This window comes from Trachemys scripta, chromosome 7 (genome assembly GCF_013100865.1).
Source record: "Trachemys scripta elegans isolate TJP31775 chromosome 7, CAS_Tse_1.0, whole genome shotgun sequence".
Taxonomy (NCBI): Eukaryota; Metazoa; Chordata; order Testudines; family Emydidae; genus Trachemys; species Trachemys scripta.
The window spans coordinates 43,762,201-43,778,038 of NC_048304.1; the positions used below are offsets into that span (position 1 = coordinate 43,762,201).

General features: G+C 41.3%; 2 protein-coding genes across 17 annotated transcripts in view; one reads left to right on the forward strand and one right to left on the reverse strand.

Moving 5' to 3' along the window:
• PBRM1 (polybromo 1) overlaps window positions 1–5,114 on the forward strand; it is an 82,792-nt gene extending 77,678 nt beyond the window's left edge. For 11 of the 13 annotated variants that reach the window (XM_034777403.1, XM_034777401.1, XM_034777400.1 and 8 more), the window contains one exon: window positions 1,609–1,781. In XM_034777403.1, the coding sequence (XP_034633294.1) occupies window positions 1,609–1,781 (173 nt within the window). Of the gene's footprint in view, window positions 1–1,608 lie in introns of all 13 variants that reach the window. The other 2 variants (XM_034777397.1, XM_034777404.1) reach the window with 1 other exon arrangement.
• Window positions 5,115–11,578: 6,464 nt separating this feature from the next.
• Window positions 11,579–14,963, reverse strand: SMIM4 (small integral membrane protein 4). 4 transcript variants are annotated; one of them, XM_034777154.1, is made up of 3 exons: window positions 14,850–14,963; window positions 14,039–14,231; window positions 11,579–11,942 (listed from the first exon to the last, which is right to left on the reverse strand). In XM_034777154.1, the coding sequence occupies exons 2-3, from the start codon at window positions 14,187–14,189 to the stop codon at window positions 11,881–11,883; spliced, it is 213 nt and encodes a 70-aa protein (XP_034633045.1). In that variant the 5' UTR covers window positions 14,190–14,231; window positions 14,850–14,963; the 3' UTR covers window positions 11,579–11,880. The 4 variants fall into 4 exon arrangements, with proteins under 4 accessions (XP_034633045.1, XP_034633046.1, XP_034633044.1 ...); XM_034777155.1 differs by having other exon boundaries at window positions 14,837–14,942; XM_034777153.1 differs by having other exon boundaries at window positions 14,664–14,926.
• Between the last annotated feature and the right edge of the window lie 875 nt (window positions 14,964–15,838).

Consider the following 15,838-nt stretch of genomic DNA (forward strand, 5'->3'; position numbering starts at 1 on the left):
AGATTAAAAAGGATATTTGTTGACACTTTAAGAGTGCAGCAGGAAATACTCATTTGAAATAAACACAAAACTTATTTGTCCATGCTACTTCCATTAAAGTTAATGGAAGTCAGGTGACTATATTCACACTCAGCATCCTTAAAATATAGCTTGAAATTACTAGGGAAAAAAAGGTTCCTTGACTATCAGTTTATACTGTTTTGGCTCCTGTAATAACAAGATGACTGTGTCCCTTTAAGGATGCACTATTGACTGCAGAAATATTAATTGACTGTACATTGAGGTAAAGCATGAAAGAAAATTCAGCACTGCTGTTTACGTTAAACTCAGCAAAAGCAGGCAATACAGTTTTTTGCTAATTCCAGGTGCCATTGTGAAATGCTGCAACATCTTGTTTTACAAGAGTTGAAAGAATTTCTTTGTTTAATTTACATTTTAAAAAAATATTAGATGTTGCTGCAATGCTCAAGATTACGTAAATATTTTATTTGAGATAATGTGGTGTTTGTGGAGGGTGAAGTATTGATTTAAGGCCCTGATCCTAGAAATTGGATCTGCACAGGCCTGACTTCTGCAGCCATACAAATCTTTATCATTGAAGTAAGTGTGAATCTCCCCACACAGATCTAGTGGCAGGATCTGAACCTAAAATTGCTACCAATGGATGCTTACGTTTTTAAAAGATGTTTTATTAGATCACCTAATTTTATTTTGAAGACATTCAAACCATGGTGTATACTGATTGTCAGAATTGTGGCTCTAACTGAGAACTCGTTAAAAACCTAAAATTTAGGTTATTTTTTAATTAAACTAAAAGGATACCTGATCAGAATGTTTCTGCAATAGTAAATTAGCAGCATTTAAAGTATAGATCTCTTTGCATATTCACTGGACATTAGTGCAGGGGATGGCAATGTCATATCTTCATGCAGCTTCCAAATTGCCTGTTTTGGCTTTGTAACATAAGCAATTGCTTGATAAAGACTGAGGAGATTATTATGATTGTTGGTGTAGTTGATCTATGAATCACAGATCAAATATGAGCTAAAGATTCAGTGATTAAGGCAGTTGTTTTTGCCATCAATTCTCCAAAGGCTTTAGAATGTATAACAGTTTAATAAAAGTTTTACTATAACAAAGTTTTGGAATAAAAATATTAGCATACAAGTTTAATAAAATATTTATTCAACTAATTCCATCCCAGCAACTGAGCACAAGTGTGTCCCTCTCTGTTTCTCCAACGTTGTTATTTTACATTTTAAAATAGGTAAAGAAGGCTTGTTCAGAAACAGAAGGTATTTTAATAAAACTATGGATCATTTAATAATAAAATACATGCATGCAACCATAACAAAAATTAAGGATATAAGATGAGCATACCAAAACTCAGTAAACTAATTCCTTTATTTTAAAAGTATAAGAAAGAATAAATTTAAATGTTCTGTATATTCTTGAGGAACTGGAGATGCGGGGTTGGCGGGAAAGGGAAGATGTATAGTAAAATTGTATTCCATGTTATTCCAATATGATGGGAAATCTTGGAGGGGAGGCAGGCAAACCAGTTTAAAAAGAGGCATGAGGTAATTAGGCTGTTCCTTAATTTTTCAGCACGAAGACGTGATGTCCATCTATCCAAAGAACAAGAGAGCCGTCTTCCTTCACACTGGTTGAAAAGTAAAGGGGCCCATACCACAATGGCAGATGCCCTGTGGCGTCTTCGAGACTTGATGCTACGAGACACCCTTAATATCCGTCAAGCATACAATATAGAAAATGTTTAATCACATACATTGCTTTTTTATTTGATACCAACATATAAAGAGTTTTGTGGAACAATAGCTGTTTTAGTTAATGGCTGGGGAGAGATAACCAACAATAATTTTTATTGCATTTTGCTGTACATTGCAAGACCATTTTTATATAAGGACACTTTTAATAAGCATCTTTCACTTTGTTATATTAAGTTGACCTTATCAAATACACAAACTTTTGCATATGTTCCCTTTGTTTAAAAGGCAATTTCATATTTGATTATAAGTGTAGTCAAGGTTTCATCTTTCTTGTACTTATTACTGAGAATCTAATGCCATCAGTTTTTTGTATAAAAAAGATAAAAAAGCAAAACAAATAAGTGTTTACAAATTAGTTTGAAAAATACAATGGAATGTGAAATTAGTCATAGTTTACCTCATAGAAGAATGTGTGTACATGTGCTTGTGTGTGTTAACCACTTCCAGCAGAAATAGCAGTTGGATGTGAACTGAAAGGCTTTATGTAAATAAAGGTAAAGGGTGCGTCAACACTAGTAACAATTGGATCTGTGATTAACCACCAGCGCAGCTCCACTGGTTGTAGCAACAGTGGAAGTGCTAGTGTAGAAAGGACACAGATGTGGTTACTGCTGTGTTGTCCAACTGTGTCCAATTATTTGATGGTGTCAACAATGGCCATTGAGATCCAGATCAGTAACAGAATACACGTACAAACTGAACCACAAATAAATGCATTGGAAAGGTAAAATGCTTTATCTGCCAAGACCTGCATTCAGGGTTCTGTGACATCACTTACACGTACAGCAGGGTAGGGAGCTGCATTCCTTGCATGGGTTTAGGTTCATTAATATTTGCAAGAGAAATGCAGAACTTTGACTTTATTTAGGTTTTGGAAGATAAATAAAAGAGGGGGAAAGACTGCAGCTGATTAATTTTAAAATGATTTTAAAGTCTATATATGTTCTGTTAATGATTTGGTACTGTAAGAGATTTTTGTATACTTTTTTTTTTTTTTTTTTTAAGTGTTTCAGTTCACTATAATGAAAGTATTGTTGTATGGCTGGAGAGAAATTTAACACATAATTCTAGCTTTAAAATAAAATACTACAGCGTGTGTAAAATCAACACAATGTATACCAGGGTTTATAGATAGGAGGGAATAGGTTGCTTGCATTGCAACTTTTTCCTTCCTAATCAGTAGGTACGTATGGTGTGTTCTATCCACATTTCAGGGCTGTGACTTCCTTCTGTTCAGAACTTGCCAGTTAAAAACAAATTAACAAACAATCTTTTTGACTGCAAAGTTGTTTATCAGAGCCAAATACTTTTATGATACTTAATTTTTGTAAATAATTTAGATATGCAGCAAACAAAAAAATTTGGGAAAGCAAAATGACTTAAAAATCTTCTACTAGGGTCATTTAATAAACACTGAAACATGTATCCGAAAGAACCAATCTGCTGATATTTTCTCATCTAACATTAGAGTGAAATATTCATCATGTGGAAATGTGTTTTAAAAAGCACTGGAATAGAAAAGTCTTCCCTGAGCACAATGTGCATATTTTCACTTTAAAATAGTCAGCATTTTGGTGCCTAGTTCAGTGACATGCTTTGTAGTGATGAGGAAAATGTGATGTGCAAGTATAAATTGTGATTGATCTTACACTATTTGTTAAATTTTTCAGTGATTACAGGAAACATTCTTTCATATTTTCTGGTAGTCATTTAAAGATCAAGGTCTTCAGACGTGATACTAATATGAAGGAAAGGGAAACAGTATGGAGAGAGAGAGAGAGAAGTGATTTGTAAATTTGAGCCCTACATGTAATACGACTATGGCACATATACTTTTTGTTTAGTTTAATGCCATTTGTAAACAACCAACTCTAAATTTAAATTTAATGTAAAACATTTTGCAAATATATTAAACCTCCAATATGTACAGTATCATTTTAATGTACATTTAAATGACCATAAGCTTTGCAGATTTTAGCAACAAAAACAGGACATTAAGCTGAATCAGATAGGCAGCAAGTCCTAATTTTTGAGTATTTAGAACCATCATGAACTGTATCACTACAATCAGATTCTCTTATTGCTAGACGTTAACAAAATTACACCAAAGAGCCTGGAATTAATTTTAGTTAAGTTATTTTTTATTTATTTTTAATTTTTCTTTTGGGCACTGGATGGGACTCCCTTTGGAATCTATACATCTCAGATCTTTAATTTGTCAGAAAGGTCAGTGTTGAACAACCCCAGCATTGCCTCTTTCCCACCGTAGGGAGCCTTCACCGCTCCTCCTAGCCCAGGAGCAAGAGATTGGAACTGTAAACCAAATCCTGGGTCTCCTTCATGGCAGTGCAGAGCACTACCATGAGGCCACTGGGCTGGCCCTAATCAATTATATTAAACTTTTTATTTATTTCAAAATCATGTCTCTGTATATTGCGGGCATTTCAGTGGAGAATGCAGTAAAATTTAGGATTATTTTCTAACTCTGAATGGTTAAAAAGACATGCCTCTTTTTGGGAGTATTTGAATCCATAATTTGTATTTCACCATGATTTACTGTATTGGCATAAATGAAATTTTCATATAAAAAAAAGGTTGCATGGGAAATGGTTGGCTTCTGTGAGAGTGAAAAATAGATTAATTTAGAATCTGTATTTTAGTAAACTACTTGGAGGCCGTTAATTGTTCATCTTCTCTTCCCCAGTCCTCCCCACTAATCCCTCCCTTTCCTTCAAGAGAAAACTTACTGTTTGTGTCAAAATTTGAAAGTTGGTGTTGGTGACTTTTCAGCATATGTTTTCGGACCTGGTTAATCCATGTTTGGTTTTTCCTTACATCTGTGTACCCAAAAAGTTAGTGATAACCAGGCTTATAAAATGTATGTACCATCAATTTGTTTGAGGCTTTTTAATTTGAATAAAAATAGTTTGCAAAGTGATTTGGATTAACCAGGTTTGATTGTCCCATGAAGACTTTTGTTAAAATTTTATTTCAAGCAGCTCTGACTGTTGCAAATCCAGATTTTATCAAGACTTTGGAGCAGGAGGTGTGTGTGGCTTTGTTTTTGTTTTGTTTTGTTTTAAGAATCAGTAGAGAGCAGCATTCAGATTGTCCTCTACACAGTAGGAAATCCCTGGGCTGTACTGCCAAGGACAGTGTTGCTGAACGATACAGCTCCAATATTTAAGCCATGTTGGATATGATCTTTTGATCAGCAAGAACTGAAGAGCAGCCACCAAAAGAAGCAAACCCATGATGATTGGCATGGTAAGATTTAAACCAACCCAGGCTGCCATAGCACAAACTGGCAATAAAAAAAAAAAAAATTAAAAATCCCATGATTCCAATGTTTGTGTGTGCATTCATACTGAGAATAAAGAGCAGGCCTCTAATTAGATCCTAGAAGTAGGCCCGATTCAGGACTGCCTCTTATATATATTTGGGAATTAAGCTAAATTAGAATACTAATGGTGAAAAAAGCAGAGTCTATCTGTAAACCTGATATTCAAAGACCTTTACCTAACATTTTAAATCACAATTAAAAATGAGGATGGAAATGTTTTCTAGTTTTATTTAAAAAAAATTACAGGGGCTCCTATCTAAGGATCTATGTGTCTGGCATAAATTGGAAACACAAATCATGTCAAATAGCCAGCAGGACACACAATGTGATGTTTTTAAGTAACTGAATTAACAAAAGTTAATGGTTCTCAAGAGAGGAAACATTTCTTCTCAAGAAACGTAATGTCTGTCAACTTTTTAAATGGCCCTTCACAGCCAAGTGCCACAGGGGCCTCTGTACAATCCATTTGAGCAGGAAATTTCCCAAACTTCATACTGTTTCTGCTTGAAAACTCAGTTCTTATATTCCTAATACTTATTCTGTTTGCCATCAAGTCTAATTTAGATCTTAATGATACAATGGACCAAACTTACTGCTGACATTAGTGGGCCCAGATGAACTGTAGAGCTGTGGCTGCTTCAACCAATGCTGAATTTGATTCACTGTCTCATTATTAAAGCAGAGCTGGTAGCACTACCTACAGTTAAGGTTGCCCAGCACTTTTGCAAGACCCTGTTTTCAGTTACTTTGTCAGACTTTTTGCTTATTGTGCATATAAGGATCATTCAAAGGGTGCAGTCACACATCAGGCTCCTTCAAGGCTTTTTCTTCAAGGTACTGGACTGCTCCCCGGAATGCATGAAAGATCAAGTGAGGGTTTCGGGACAGGTAATCAACTCTTCAAAATGGTGGTCAGCCCAGGTCAGCGTCCACTAGGGCATGCCCATGAGCCTTCTAGATCCTTTGATGCTCACAACCAGTGCCAGCCTGGAAGTCTGGTGGGCATACTTGGGGTCCCAAACAGCTCAAGGCATCTGGAACCCAGAGGAAAGGACCTACAGCATAAGCCTCCCAGAACTAAGAGCAGTTAAGCTGGTGCTGTGACGGTTCCAGTCCAGCCTAGAAGGAAACTAAGTCCTGATTCAGATCCTATAACATGACCACGGTTGCTTATGTGAACAACCTAGGGAGGAACAAGAAGCTCAGGACTACAAGCCGAAACAATGAAAATCATGCAGCGAGCAGAACAGTCTCCTCTCCTTTAAGGGTACATCTACACTACCGGGGGGAGTCGATTTAAGATACGCAAATTCAGCTACGTGAATAACGTAGCTGAATTCGACGTATTGCAGCCAACTTACCCCGTTGTGAGGACGGCGGCAAAATCGACTTCTGCGGCTTTTTGTCGGCGGCGCTTACTACCACCTCCGCTGGTGGAGTTAGAGCACCGATTCGGGGATCGATTGTCGCGTCCCAACGGGACGCGATAAATTGATCCCCAAGAGGTCGATTTCTACCCGCCGATTCAGGCGGGTAGTATAGACCTAGCCTAAGGCAGTCCACATAAAGGGAAACATGAATTAGAAGGCTTAGCAGGGGCAAGGTGAACAATTCTGAGTTGTGCCTGAATCAGGAAGTCTTTGAGTTAATCGTCTGATCATTCAGTTTGCCCTCAACTGACCTATTCATGAACCACATGTATGCGAAGAGACCAAAGTACTTCACTAGGGAGGTGCACCTCTGATTCATGGGGACAGATGCCCTGTTGCACAGATGGCCACATGGCCTCCTCTATGCATTTCCACCCTTCCCATTATTAGGGAAGGTGGTCCAGAAAATAAAATGAGAGCAAGTGACAGCAATATTGGTAATCCCATATCGGCCAAAGAAGCCCTGTTTTTTGGACGTGATAGAGCTGAAATTAGGACTACTGCTACAGCTCCTAAAGAGACAGGAAATCCTCTCACAAAGTCCTCTTCTTCAGTCATACCCAAACTAGCTGCACCTAATAGCCTTGTTATTGAAAGGGAAGCACTAAGGTTTGTCCTCCAAAGTCATCAGGACAGTTCTAGAAGAGTGGGGACCTTAAAAGCATGCCCCTCTATCTAGACCAAGTTCTGAGACTGGTGGAGGATCACGAAGCTAATCCTAGGAATCCAGGAACTCTGGCTATTTTGGATTTTTCTCTATGAAAGCTTTGACAAAGGTTTCCTCCAAACTAGTACCATTGCATCTCAGGTGTCTGCCGTTAGTAGTGTGGTGTTTGCAAGATCCATGGGTTCTCTGGCAGAGAGGGGCTTTCTTAGGGCAGTCCGATTAGCCAGCCGGTGATCAGGCCTCATTCCCAAATGGGCCCTGCCACTTATACTAAGAGCCATGACAAATCACTGGTGTAAGTGTCAGCATTTTATTTGTCCATCAAGACTTGCTTTCTGATAGAATGTCAAGTCCGCCAGCCGAGTATTGGAGCTGGCAGCACTTTCTGGGCAGGAGACTTACTGCGTGTTTCATTAAGACAAGGTGGTGCTCAGAACTCCGGAATTATTTATCCCAAAGGTGAACTCTTCTTTCCATGCTTCCAAAGAAGTGATTCTCTCTTCGTTTTGTCCAAAGCCACAGCACCCCATTGAGGAAAGGTGAGACAGATGTTAGAAGACTTTCAAAAGCCTTCTAACATCTATCTCAAATATACAGGGTTTATGAGGAGTTTGGGTGCCGTGTTTGTAGCCTTCCATCTGAAATGCCAAGGACTCAGTGCTTCCAAGTCCTCTATTGCTAAGTGGATTAGATCAGTGGCTCTCACCCTTTCCAGACTGCTGTACCCCTTTCAGGAGTCTTATTTGTCATGTGTCTCCCCAAGTTTCACCTCACTTAAAAACTACTTGCTTACAAAATCAGACATAAAAATACAAAAGTATCATGGCACACTGTTACTGAAAAATTACTTGCTTTCTTATTTTTACCACATAGTTATAAAATAAATCAAGTGGAGTATAAATACTATACTTACATTTCAGCATATAGTATGTAGAACAGTATAAACATGACATTGTCTATATGAAATTTTAGTTTGTATTGATTTTGCTAGTGCTTTTTATGTAGCATGTTGTAAAACTAGGCAAATTACTAGATGAGTTGATGTACCTCCTGGAAGACCTCTGCGTACCCCCAAGGGTACACATACCCCTGTTTGAGAACCACTGGATTAGATTATGTATTGTGGAAGGATACAAGGCATCAGAAATTTCAGTTCAAGAAGGGGTCAGGACACACTCCCCACAATCTTTGGTGACATCATGTGCAAAAAGAGCTCATGAATGCACAGCAGAAATTTGTAAGGCAGCCAGCCATATAGTCAACTGCTACCATCGTTAGCAAGCATTACAAGGTGGACTTCCAGTTCTGTGCAGTGGTGACCTGAGCAGAAAGGTGCTGGAGGTGATGGCTTAGAAATTATTTTTGCCTTTGAGCAAATGTATACGCGGGGAGGGGATACTGTTTTCCTTTTCTTCTGACCTTCTCTATACCCTCCCTACATCTGTTCATTGCTCAACAAGTCCCAGAGAATTGTGGGAGATGCTGGGCTGCAGAATAGAAAATTTCTTATCGATAATTTCCTTTCTGTTAGCAGTGTCTCCCACAATTCTATCCACTCAGCCTCAAGCCAAAAGGTCATCTAATGAGTGGGATCTTTAACATGGGACTTTTTTTTTCTGTTGTGGTCCACTGAACATAGTTGGTCAATTACCTCTGAAGTATTTGTTACTAATATTATTGCAATTTTTACAGCTTTGGAATAACTTATCTGTCCACAAGTGGGAGCCAAGGGGGCATGGCCAGAGCAGCCCAGGTGTCAAGAACTATGGAAGACACTGCTAGCAAAAAGGTAATTAAGAGTAAGAAATTTTCTATTCCTGTGCTCTTTAGTGCTGGATCTCAGGCAGCATGAAGAAGGAAGCTCATTAACTTGAATGCAGACGGAACAAAACCCGGACTGGGGTGGTGGACTGCTAGAAGGAGGAAATTGGTATAAGGAAACTGGGACTTGCTGGGCAAGATGACTGGTGTTAGAAGCCAGTCAAGGAAAAGGGTGGGGGACTAGGAGCCACTTGTGGGCGGGGGGGGAGACTGAGATCAGATGAGGAGCCCATCTCTATGGGTACGTATGTGAAGAAGACAGACTGGCTGAGCGAGAAGACTGGAACTGGGAACAGGCACAGATTGGGGATCAGATGAGGAGTCCAGAGGGGGAAGACTGAGACTGGTTGGGGAAGTCAGTGGGAGCTGTGCTTTGAACATACAGTGCTATAAAAATGCTAACTACTCTGAAAAATCAGAATGCAGAGGTCTGAAATTGGGCAACCAAAATTTATGGATACTTTTGATAATCTCTGTGTTTCAGTATCCCATTTATAAAAAGGGGATACTAATATGACCTGATCTCACATGGGAGTTATTAATATAAATTCATTAATACTTGTGAAGCACTCAGATACCATAGTGAAGACTACCATAGAAAAGTGAATTAAGAAATAAACAATTCTGTAATCAGTGTTGGGTTTGAATAGGGTGCAATTAGTATGGAATTGGGCCACATATTAAGCCATGAGAATAAACAAAATATTGAATAATTGCTAATTCAGTGAGCATGCCTTCCTGTGCCCTAAATGATGCAGGGCTACGTCATGGGGAAGGGGGGGGGGGGAATAGTGTACAGTAACTCCTCACTTAAAGTCGTCCCAGTTAACATTGTTTCGTTGCTGTTACGGAACATGCTCGTTTAAAGTTGTGCAATGCTCCCTTCTAACGTTGTTTGGCAGTCGCCTGCTTTGTCCACTGCTTGCAAGAAGAGCAGCCCATTGCAGCTAGCTGGTGGGGGCTTGTAACCAGGGTGGACCGGCAGTTCCCCTATCAGCTCCCCACTCCCCTAAGTTCCCTGTGCTTCGGCAGTTCAGCAGTCCCTCCCCCCACTGCCATGTACTGCTCCTGCCCTCTGCCTTGGAGCTGCTCCCAGAGACTCCTGCTTGCTGTGCAAGGGGGTGGCTAATGTCAGGGTGCCCCTCCCCCCTACTCCTGCACCCCGCTTACCCCTTCTCCATATAGAGCAGGGAGGGGACACAGACAGAGAGCCACAGAGATAGCTTGGGGCAGCAGCTGCTGTCTCACTTCTGAGCCACTTAAAAAGACAATGCACTTAGGAGTGGGTAGGCTTACTTAAAGGGGCAGTGTGCATCTCTCTCTTCCCTCACACACAAAGTGTGTGTCAGTGTCTCTCTGCTATGCTGTCTCCCCTCCCTCCTGTTAGTGATGCCTTGATGAGAGGCTACAATTAACAACAAAGTGTTAACCCTTGAGGGCTCAGCCAAGTGCTAGTTCATCAGGCATTCCCTGGGAAATATCCCTCCCTCTTCCACCCTCTAACTTCACCACCTCAACCAAGCTTCACAATCATCATAGCTGTGAACAGTATTAAATTGTTTGTTGTGTATATCTATATAATATATAGCTTTTTGTCTGGTGAAAAAAATTTCCCTGGACCCTAACCCCCCGCCCCTCCCCCCACACACATTAATTCTTATGGGGAAATTGGATTCGCTTAACATCATTTCTCTTAAAGTCACATTTTTCAGGAACATAACTACAACGTTAAGCAAGGAGTTACTGTAATTAAACACTATCATCATATATTTGCATGGAGAAGGGGCCAAATTTTGTACAGGTAAAATTATTGCATTTTTCTAATTAAGTTCTTAACTTCTAACTTAAGTTTGCAAAGTCAACACAAACTGCAGCACAGAAGTTTGGCTTGGCACTGCAGTTTTAATAAGCAATTTTAATTCAAAATATTGTATTACATGATAGGGTGACTTTCCTGCATTACTGAAAGGCCTTTGTCTATTGAAATTAAATGTTTTTAGTTCTGCTAGGCAGCTTTAAGACCAAAAAATTGTTTTAAACAGCTTCCTGTTGTCCTTGAGCAGTATTTTCCTTCTATAGAAGCAGATCCAGGCATCAATTAAAAGCATTCAGTATTTGATATATTTCTGTTGCATGTCCCTCCGCACTTAAGGATCTAAAACGATAACTTTTTCCAAGACCATATCTATGTATCTCACATTCATCTCCTTATCATCAAGGTGGCTGCAGTTGGTGCAACAATACTTGTATTTAGTCAGGCCTATATGGATGGATGACTCTTCAAACACACTAAGTGTAGCAAGAGTATTTTTCCATAAAATCTGTACTATTGTATGGGGGGGAGGTAGAGCAGTATGTTGGAAAGAAAACAAATCAGACAAGAGCAGTTTCTATCAATACAAGCAACCCAACCAACTAACTATGGAAATTGCCTATGTGCCAAGATACAAGTATATTCAATGTAAAACTTAGCTACTTTTCTTCCGCTTAATCTGGTTACAGTGGGAGTTGTCTCAACATGCATAGAAAAGAAGCAGTGGTACTTTGTTTATTCAGTTAAGTTCACTTAACAGCTTTGCACAAAACATTCTTCACCCTTCGATTCAGAAAACATTACTGGAAAAGATTCTAAAGTGGGTGAAGGAAAAATACATTCTAAAAATATTTTGGAAAACCCTGTTTCATAGACCAGGCACTGAGTGCATTACAGTCCAACTTGCAGAGATGTAGTCTTGTGAATGCATTTAACAGGAGTGACAATTCTCTAAACTATTATTCACAGGATTCAAGAGTTCAGGGTATTTCTGACAAAATGGTTCAGTGCAAAATTCATCTTTCTTCCATCCTCTGCTCGTACTGTCTCTCCGACCGTTTCCTACGGTAAACATCATCTGCCGTGAAGACATTATTTGAGATTTTAGGAAGAGCCAATAAACAATCTTCCAAGAACAAAATCCTAAATTTGTGAAGTTTGATGCTTAGGAACTTTCAAAGTTAGTTTCCATTTATAGATGCTGACAAGAATTTAAAGAATGAGTTAGAGTCTAATCTACCCTCTTTAAAAAATAAAATCACTTCCATCTTGCCCAGAATTGCTGTTTTATCCAAGACAGAATATACATTTTTTTTTAAATTTCTATATCTGAAATATGATGTAGCCAAGGAACTGTGTACCTTCCCATGGAAACAATTTAAAAAAAAGACAGCACAACTGTTTGAGAGCAGGGCCAGATTAAGGTACAGGTCTGTGCCTAGATTCCTAGTTCCTGGAATATCACAAAGGCTTCAGAATCTCAGCTTCATTTAAAATAAACTTGCCCCCCCCACCCCCCCAAAAAACAAAACCTACCCTGTTTCTAGACTTGATGCTTGCAAAGAAAGGATTGAAAAGCTACTCCACAGAATGAAGTGTTGACTCTGAAAAAACACTGTTCTGGGGGGCCCTGGTGATACCACACCAGCAAAGGAGTGCGAGAGAAGGGCTTTGATTGCCACTGCTTAATCACAGCTCCACTGGAGTGATGTTAGCCCCCCCCCCCCCCCCCTCCAGGTTTATGAAGGCTGAAGTCTCCCTCCTTTGGATGGTAGTGGTGCCTGTCTCCCCCCAGCAGACATCTTGTTTGGGTGGCACTTGCCACTTGAGAGGAAGCTGCATGGTACACAAGGCATGGCACAAGCTAGAAACCACCTGTCTATCCCCTACCCCATACCACAGAATGCCTAAGGCCCCATGTTGCCTTAAATATGGTCCTGTCTGAACTTCTAATTCACAATAAATACCAGTGACCAGATGAGTTCCTGTAGTGGAAAACAATGATTCATGATCAGTTTTACCATGTATGCCTGTTTTTCACAAAAACAACCAGTTTTGAAACAAGTAAAACTGCAGAATTAAGTGAGACAGCTCTGCCTTTAGTGCAGCATCATTTAGGTATATGGCATTCCTGATACATGGAGGAAAATAAACTAATCTGCTGAAATGCAAAGGATGTTTTCTAACTAACATGCTTTGCTTCATAACCTTACCACACAGCAGTAGTGCCAGTGGAAGATTTATATGCAAAACAAACCAATCAACCCACTAAAAGCAACTAATGTGAGACATTGAACTGGGAAAAATATTAGTTTTCAGTTGTAGAAAATGATATATTTAGGTGTTTGCAAATGTAGAAAACATCAGGATATATAAAAGTATTCCTGCATGTGAAGTGTGATGGATTGTTGCATCATACCAAACAGCAACATTGAAATGTTACTTAGTTCCTCTTTCTGAAATGTCCCTATATACACAAGTTTAATATGAGGCTTCTTTATTAAAAGAAAAGACTCCCTAATTAATTGCTTCCATAGAGTTTACTTAGGTAAATAGCAGCTTGCTGAGAGGAAGCCACTTTAATGCAACTCATTAATCTTTCAGGTGTACAACAGCCAAATTAATGTTTTACCTTCATTGCACCTGGATTAAAAGTGTGACACTCAATATACTGATACTGACAAACTGTTTTGCTTGGATGGTTCTGATTCCACTGTTGACAGGGCATTAGGTAGAGTATCTTCAGCTGCTCTCAGGCTGAAACAGAACCTGCAATGGCAAGTCTTACAATACAAGCTACAGAGCAACAAATTTTCAGATTTTTAAAAATGTAATGGGTGTTTAAAGTTTAAGCATACTTTGGATGCTAATTGCTTAACAGTTTGTTACTTAAAATCTTAAATCGGATTTTTAAACCAACTCTAATGAAAGCTGCTGATAAGTAAACAAAAATAGCACTGGAGTGCTCTAGCATGCCTAGGGGAATTTAGTTCATGGGAACTGTAGTTTACAGGTAAGAAAAATGAGGATGTCTGCATCCTGGAATAGTAGAATATTTTAGATAGTAGATCACCAGTAACAGCAGGCAATTTCAGGCCGACTTCACTAGAGAAAAAAAGTATTGGATCCAAGAGCGGAATATGTGCAACTTGACAATACTCTCCTGCCACTTACAAAATGTCTCTTCGCCAAGCCGGACATTGATCATAAACCACTCCATGGCTCCCCCAAGGAGAAAGAAGAAAGGAAGGAATCTGTACATGCCAAAATGCTGCCTTCCAGGCACCAGCCGCAAGAAGTATCTTATTTTAGTCCTCATCAGCATTTCAGGGATGACAAGAGGGTCTCCCGTCCACCCCCAAACAAGCTGAAAGAAAGAAGAGTTGTGGAGTCAAATAAAGCGTTTACGAGCCCAACCAACCACAGGCTGTTTCTAGGGCGCCAAGGTGCACGTGGGAGAAGGGAAAGGCTGGTCACACAGTAAACAAGAGCAGCAGGGTCTTTGCCACTACACCATTCCGTCCGTCCGCCCGCCCCTCGGGAGCAGCTGAGCACGGGTGAGAGGAGGCAATCGGCTCTCGCCTCCTGCATCTTCACAGCCGCGTTAGCTCCACGCACCCCGACTCCTATCCACGCACAATAGCCTCCAGCTTGAGCGAACAGTGCAGCGGGCGGGGGGAGCTGCAGTGCGGACTCAGCCAGTATCAAGGGGAGGGGAGGACGTGTTAACCCCGAGCACACTAGTGGGGGCAGGGACGGGGGAGCTGGGGCCTCGCCGCCCCGCAGAGAACAAACCTACAGGCCGCTGTCCGAGTTCCTGCCGCGGGAGCCCCGGAGCCTCCCCCAGCCTATGTGGTGGTCTCGAGGGCCCCAACGGTCACTCATATAACGGTCCCCAATCCGGATATGTCCCCCTCCCCCCTCGCGAAGTTTGAGTGCAGCCAATCGGGGGCGGCGTCTCGCGATCCGTACGAAGGACGACGACCTGTCTCCCGTCCCACTTCGGGCGCGGAAGGGCGAACGCGAGGAAGCCAGCGCAGCTGCGGCGGGCAGAAGAAGCGTAGCGGGCACGTGATCCAGGCGGGTGCGTTGCCGCTTGCCTGATTGGTCAGAGCGGCTGAAAATGGAAGGGCCTAAGGAGCGCGGTTGGCGGAGGGGTTGTAGCCAAGGGGCGGGGTCTGCCAGGTGACAGACAGCCCCAGCGGCTGTGTGTGGCTTCCTCTCGTGTTCTGTCAAATCTCCCTCAGTCCCTGCGGGTCTGGGGCGGGGCTGGCAGCCTTCCAGAAGTGCTGTGCCCAGTCTTCATTGATTCACTCTCATTTCAGGTTTCGCGTGCCAGTCGTACATTTTAACGTTTTTAGAAGGTCTCTTTCTCTAAGTCTATATTATATAACTAAACTATTGTTCTATGTAAAGTAAATAAGGTTTTTAAAATGTTTAAGAGGCTTCATTTAAAATTAAATTAAAATGCAGAGCCCCCTGGACTGGTGACTGGGACCCAGGCAGTGTGAGTGCCACTGAAAATCAGCTCGCGTGCCGCCTTCGGCACACGTGCCATGGGTTGCCTACCCCTGGTCAGGGGCTTATCGCCCCACCCCCTCTAGCGCAGGGGGCGCTGCTATAGGTCACCGCCTGTGGCGGGGGTGCCCCGCGCAGGGCTCGACAGGTGGGGCCAGTGACCAGGTTCTTTCTCCTTGCCTTTGGCTTTCAGGCGAGAGCCAGGATGCTGGGCCCTGGCCGGAGTGTTGGCCCCTTGCCGATGGCTCATAGGAAGGGGTTCGGGGAGCAAGGCCTTGGGCCAGGGCCAGTGGAAGCACTAGGCAAGTTAGGCAGCCACCTAGGGTGCTGAGATCTGGGGGGCGCTGAAAAGCCGGTGCCTAAAAAGAGACGCAGGCTGCAGATTGCAGACTGTAAGGAGGACGTAGATAAGAACTACGCTCCCAATGAATTGCTCTCCTGCCATTTACAAAGCCA

What these genes read in the sequence shown, in the direction of transcription:
- SMIM4 (XM_034777154.1), bottom strand. Translation starts at nt 14,189, where the DNA reads ATGCTGATGAGGACTAAAATAAGATACTTCTTGCGGCTGGTGCCTGGA. An exon ending in GCTTGGCGAAGAGACATTTT is followed by an intron (nt 11,943 to 14,038) that starts GTAAGTGGCAGG and finishes TCTTCACGGCAG; the next exon opens with ATGATGTTTACCGTAGGAAA.